At 55.7% G+C, this 5,296-nt stretch overlaps 1 protein-coding gene across 1 annotated transcript in view; it reads left to right on the top strand.

Moving 5' to 3' along the window:
* The first annotated feature begins 1,052 nt into the window (after window positions 1–1,052).
* The window catches only part of PRPF6 (pre-mRNA processing factor 6), a 36,674-nt gene continuing 32,430 nt past the window's right edge, over window positions 1,053–5,296 (top strand). The window contains exons 1-3 of the mRNA XM_024128534.3: window positions 1,053–1,243; window positions 2,817–2,985; window positions 4,178–4,296. Coding sequence (XP_023984302.1) covers window positions 1,173–1,243; window positions 2,817–2,985; window positions 4,178–4,296 — 359 coding nt within the window. The 5' untranslated portion in view covers window positions 1,053–1,172. The remainder of the gene's footprint in view (window positions 1,244–2,816; window positions 2,986–4,177; window positions 4,297–5,296) is intronic.

Here is a 5,296-nt window from a genome sequence, read left to right as displayed (position 1 = left end):
TCCCCACTCTGTGAACTTCAGGAGGACATCAGGGTCTCTCCCCTTCCCTCTGTAGCCCCAGAATCTGGCTCAGTGCCCAGGATGTGGCACCGAAAAGGGGTAGGCTGGGGACAGGGAGGAGAGAGAAACTCCGAGGGGGCTGCAGCAGGCAGGGGGGAAGTGCTTGCTTCAGGACTCCAGTGAGAAGTGTTAGGGTGGGCGGGGGGCTGCCTGGTCCAGCAGAAGGCTAGACGTGTGACCAGCTTTTTGCCTGCTCTGCCAAGAGCCCAAGGGCTCTCCCCAGGTGTATGTGGGGACCAAAGAATGTCCCACCGCCACCTCAGCAAAGGTGCACATGGACACACAGCCATGTATCCAGAGAACAGTCCTGCGTGTCCACCTAAAATATGAGCACGGGTGGTCGGACTTGCACCCGTGCGCACCAACACACACGGAATTCACCCACATGCCGTGACCGCCCATGCCCACATACTGACTTGTTCTGCTGCATTTATTTATTTTCGTCAATTAGCTCTCTAGGGTCTGGGCTCCCACGGTCACCGGAATCACTTCAGGGTACGGTGGGGCTGTGGGCGGGGCCCGAACTGGGCCCAGGAATCTGAGCGCGGAGAGCTAGGGCAGCAGTCTGTACCGCGATCAGGGCACATACACCCCGCACAAGCCCTACACAGTCGGCTAGGCGTGCAGGCCGCTCAGGTGTGTTAGGCCCTGCCCCGGGGCCAAGGCGACTCTGAAGGGCAGGGTGGGAGGCTCAGGGTGGAAGGGGACCCGCGGGTCCTGCTCGTACAGGCAGGTCTCGGAAATGCATCGAAAACACGCAGTAAGCAGGGCCGCCCCTGCTCAGTTTTGAGGTCCCCCAGGGCTAGTCCAGGAGCACATCGCCTGCCCACCGCTCCAGGAGCGGGCGCTACAGCACATGCGCTCGCCGAGTCTCTTGTCCCCTTAGCCGGAGTCCAGAGCCGCCGGGAGCCGCCGGAAGTCGAGTTTCGGAAACTTCCGCCCAGGGAATCCTCGGTGGGCGGGGCTACGTGGGACCACGAGCTCTGCTTCCGGGGCGCGGGTGACGCGGAACGCGAGCCTTCCTGTTACAGAGCCTCGGACGTCTGTGGTTTTTTCGCCTCCGGCCGCGGCCTCCATCCCTTCCCTTCTTGGCCGTCGGCGTCACCGGCGCCATGAACAAGAAGAAGAAGCCGTTCTTGGGCATGCCCGCCCCGCTCGGCTACGTGCCGGGGCTGGGCCGGGGGTGAGGCCTGGGGCGGGCCGCGCACTGGGGGAAGGGGCCGGGGTCTGGGCGGCCGCCGACAGCGACGGGGAGGACGAGAACAGGGATGGCGCGAGGTTGGCTTGATCTTGGTGGGAAGAACGGCGCTCTGGGCTAGGGCAGAGCCGAGGGAGGCTGTCTGCGCCTAGGAGGCGGGACGCTTGGGCTTGAAGCGACGGCTCTGAGCCCGGTTTCTGTCCCCGGGGTGGGTGGCAGCACCGTCTTGCGAGTCTGCCGTGGCGAGGACGCAAATCTCCGTCAGGTAGTCGGAGCACCGTGGCTACCCTCCCCCACCAGGCGGGGCAGACCGCCCCCCGCCCATCCTTGTCTTGAGCGTGACTGATTCTCTCCCCGCGATCCGGCCTGGAGTCCTCTGTGTGGCCTCTGACGGTGGTACCTCATTCTTCCCCTGAGGTGCTGGTGGTCACATTGCTGCTTCTTCAGACTCTCTACTCCCCAGGGGTAGGGGTGGCATCTGTGAGCCTTGTGACTGGGTCCCCCAGGTCAGATGACTACCATGTATGGTTGAGTCCGTGAGCAGGCATCATCACCCTGTTTATTTGTTATTCATTTGATCAGGTTTCTCTTGTTGGGAGTATCACGTCCAGCGTTGTGGACGTTAGAATGTGGGGCACACCCAAGTCTAAGATCTTGACAGTGTCTTCAGAGGATCTGCAGTTTACTGGGGGAGATGAGGTGGTCGCATAAATAAGTACGTAAAGAGGAACAGATTTAGAGCTCTGGGGTTCCAGCCGTCAACATCTGAGCCAAGTTCAGAAGGAGGACGTAGGGGTGCACAGATGTGGCAGGGTTAGATGCTTTGTGTGTTGGGCATTTGAGAAGGAAGACGAGGCATGGAGGAAGAGGAGGGAATTGTGAGGAGTCTGGGTGGGTGGGGTGTGCGGTGGGTGGCGCGGGGCTGCCGGAGCAGGGGGGCCAGAGCCCCTGTCGGCACTGGAGAAGGGGACACCTCAGTACGCCGTGCTCAGAGCTGTGTTGAAGCAGAGGAAAGCTACGTGCGGGGGTGGCTAACCTGGATGCTAGCTGTGATGGGAGTCATGGTCTCGGAGGAGGGCTTTTGGCGGTAGACCCCGTAGAATTTAGAGACAGATGGGAGGGAGAGGGAGGCAAAGCCGATGCCGTGGTGCCTGGGACGGCGCTGCCACCACGGGCTGAAACAACCCAGAGCGACCGTAGGGCAGGCACAGCAGAGGAACTCCGACTGGGCCACGTTCGGTTTGGGGGCCCGGTTGGATTCAGGGAGAGGGCTGATGGGCAGGTTGTTGGAAACGGGAGACTGTGACCTGAGAGCAGAGAGATCTGGTGCCCGGGGGAATCTCCCTCAAGGAGAATGTGGGGTGGCAGAAGGTAGTCTCAGCACCTTCTCAGGTTTCTCTCTTGAAGAGGACAGCTGTGTGGAGTTCACTGCTTCTGGGCTCTTTGGAGGTTTCCCGGAGGAGTTAGAAAAAGAGGTGTCATCAGGTGTCGGCTGTGGAGGGTCTTGGCACAGGAACAAGGCCACTCGGGTAGATGGGCGTCTTGGGGTCTCCTGCAGCGCCACTGGCTTCACCACCCGCTCGGACATCGGGCCTGCCCGGGATGCCAATGACCCTGTGGACGACCGGCACGCGCCCCCGGGCAAGAGGACCGTCGGGGACCAGATGAAGAAGAGCCAGGCCGCGGACGACGATGACGAGGACCTGAATGACACCAACTACGATGAGGTGACTTGCGAGGGGCTCCCGGCCAGCGTCCGTGTTCTTAACCCAGTGTGCCGCCGGCACCTGTGATGGGTGGCCTGGAGTGGCGGGTGCGTTGGCCCTTTCAGCCAGTCAGGGGATGGGGCGTAGCCCAGACAGAGTTTGAGGGGGAGCAGGAAAAGTATAAAGAAAGGCGCCCTTTCGTGGTCTCTTCAGAAGAGATGCACTTGCAAATACTAGAACTGCTGTGCTGGTGTTGTGTCTTGGCTGGTCTTGAATGATGAAAATTTCACGTGGAGTTGGTAATAGTTGCATTCTTTTGCTTTAGCGCTTATTAATGAATTCGTGTCTGGTCTGTGGACGTTTTCGACAGATGTGTTACAACAGATGGCATTTTTCCTCAGAGAGAAGTTTTTAAAAAATTCAATTCCGAGTAATTTGAAAGTTACGGAGAACTTTCAAAAATAATATGGAGACTTCCTGCGTACTCTTCACAAGTTTCTCCCCATCTCACATGACCCTAGTACGATTACTATTTTTTTATTTTTAAATTTTTAAAAATTTTCATCTTTTTTTGTTGCACCGCGTGGCATGCGGGATCTCAGTTCCCTGACCAGGGATCGAACCAGTGCCCCCTGCTGTGGAAGCGCGGAGTCTTAACCACTGGACTGCCGGGGAAGTCCCTCTTTTTTAAATTTTTATTTATTTTGTTTTTGCTTTTATTTTGAGGTATGGTTGATTTACAGTGTTGTATTAATTTCTGCTGTACAGCAAAGTGACTCAGTTATACAGATATATACATTCTTTTCCATTACGGTTTATCCCAGGATATTGAACTGGGTATTCTGTGCACCCTGGTACTATTGTTGAAACCAGGAAATTAACACTGATGCAGCAATATTAACTAACCTGTAGATCTTACTTGAATTCCACTGGTTTTTCCACCTGTGTCCTACTTCTGGCCCAGGACCCCACCTTGCATCTAGTCGTGCCTCCTTAGTGTCCTCTGGTTGGTGTGGATACTCTCTCTTTCATGCTCTTGACAATTTTGAAGAGTACTTATCAGCTATGTTGTTATCCTTCAATTTGGGTTCGACTGATTGAAAAAAATTGTTGAGCAAGCATCTTGCAGCTAGACGTGTTCTATTGATGTTTCTGTTGGCGGGGGTTGTATTGGAGAAAAGCTGACACTCTAAGTATGTTGTTTGGTTCTCAGTTTAACGGCTATGCTGGGAGCCTCTTCTCAAGTGGGCCCTACGAGAAAGATGACGAGGAAGCAGATGCTATCTATGCAGCCCTGGATAAAAGGATGGATGAAAGAAGGAAAGAGAGAAGGTAAGACAAATTATCGCTCTTCATGCTGTGTTTATCCAACTTAAAAAAAAAGTGTGTGTTTGTTTGTTTGTTTTTGGGCTGCACCGCGTGGCCTGCGGGATCTTAGTTCCCCGACCAGGGATCAGACCCGGGCCCCGTGCAGTGGAAGCGCAGGGTCTTAACTGCTGGACTGCCTGGGAAGTCCCAAAAAGTTTTGTTTCGATTTATTTCAGACTTGGAGAAAAGATGCAAGAATAGGACGTGTGTCTGCTCAGCTTTGAGGCTGCCTGGGGCTTGGTCTGTGGCAGCCACACTTGGAAAACCCTGGACTGCTGCAGAGTAGCCTTGGGGCCTGGGGCCTGGAGTGGAGAGCTTAGGAGCTCGGTGTTTGACTTCCCAGAAAGCGACAGAATTTGGGGGATTATTCTGCCTGTGCCTCAGGGCTACCATCTTTGAAGTGGGTGTGGTGATGTTGATGAGTGTGTAGTAAGTAACTTGGAGGTTCACTGACGATGGCAAGTGACCGTCGCAGTCCTCGTGGGCCCGCGGCTGTGTCTTGAGAATCTCACTGCACACGTCATTGTTGAGCTGGGCTGGTGGGGACGGACTCCAGTGAGCTGGAGGATGCGAGGCCCAGGCAGGCTGAGGGAGGGGCACCCTCCGTTCCTGGGGGTCCGTTGGGGGAAGACCACACCCCCGCAGAGCCCTCCTGTTTTCCCTCTGGGGCTCGCAGGTGGGTGTGTTGGACTGAACTTGGCCCAGCACGTCTGTCCTGTTGATGGTACCTCATTGGCAACTTTCTGATTCCTTGTCGTTTTCTGGGGAAATATATGCAAAGTCAACATAGGATCTTGCAAACTATGATAAGTTTTATTGCTTCGTAACATTTTTATATTTTTTACTACGAGAAGAATGCATTCTCGGGCTTCCCTGGTGGCGCAGTGGTTGAGAGTCCGCCTGCCGACGCAGGGGACGCGGGTTCGTGCCCCGGTCCGGGAAGATCCCACATGCCGCGGAGCGG

This window comes from Physeter macrocephalus, chromosome 14 (genome assembly GCF_002837175.3).
Source record: "Physeter macrocephalus isolate SW-GA chromosome 14, ASM283717v5, whole genome shotgun sequence".
In the NCBI taxonomy this organism is placed as follows: Eukaryota; Metazoa; Chordata; class Mammalia; order Artiodactyla; family Physeteridae; genus Physeter; species Physeter macrocephalus.
Note: the sequence above shows the minus strand (reverse complement) of the source record. Positions and strands in the feature narration are given on the sequence as shown.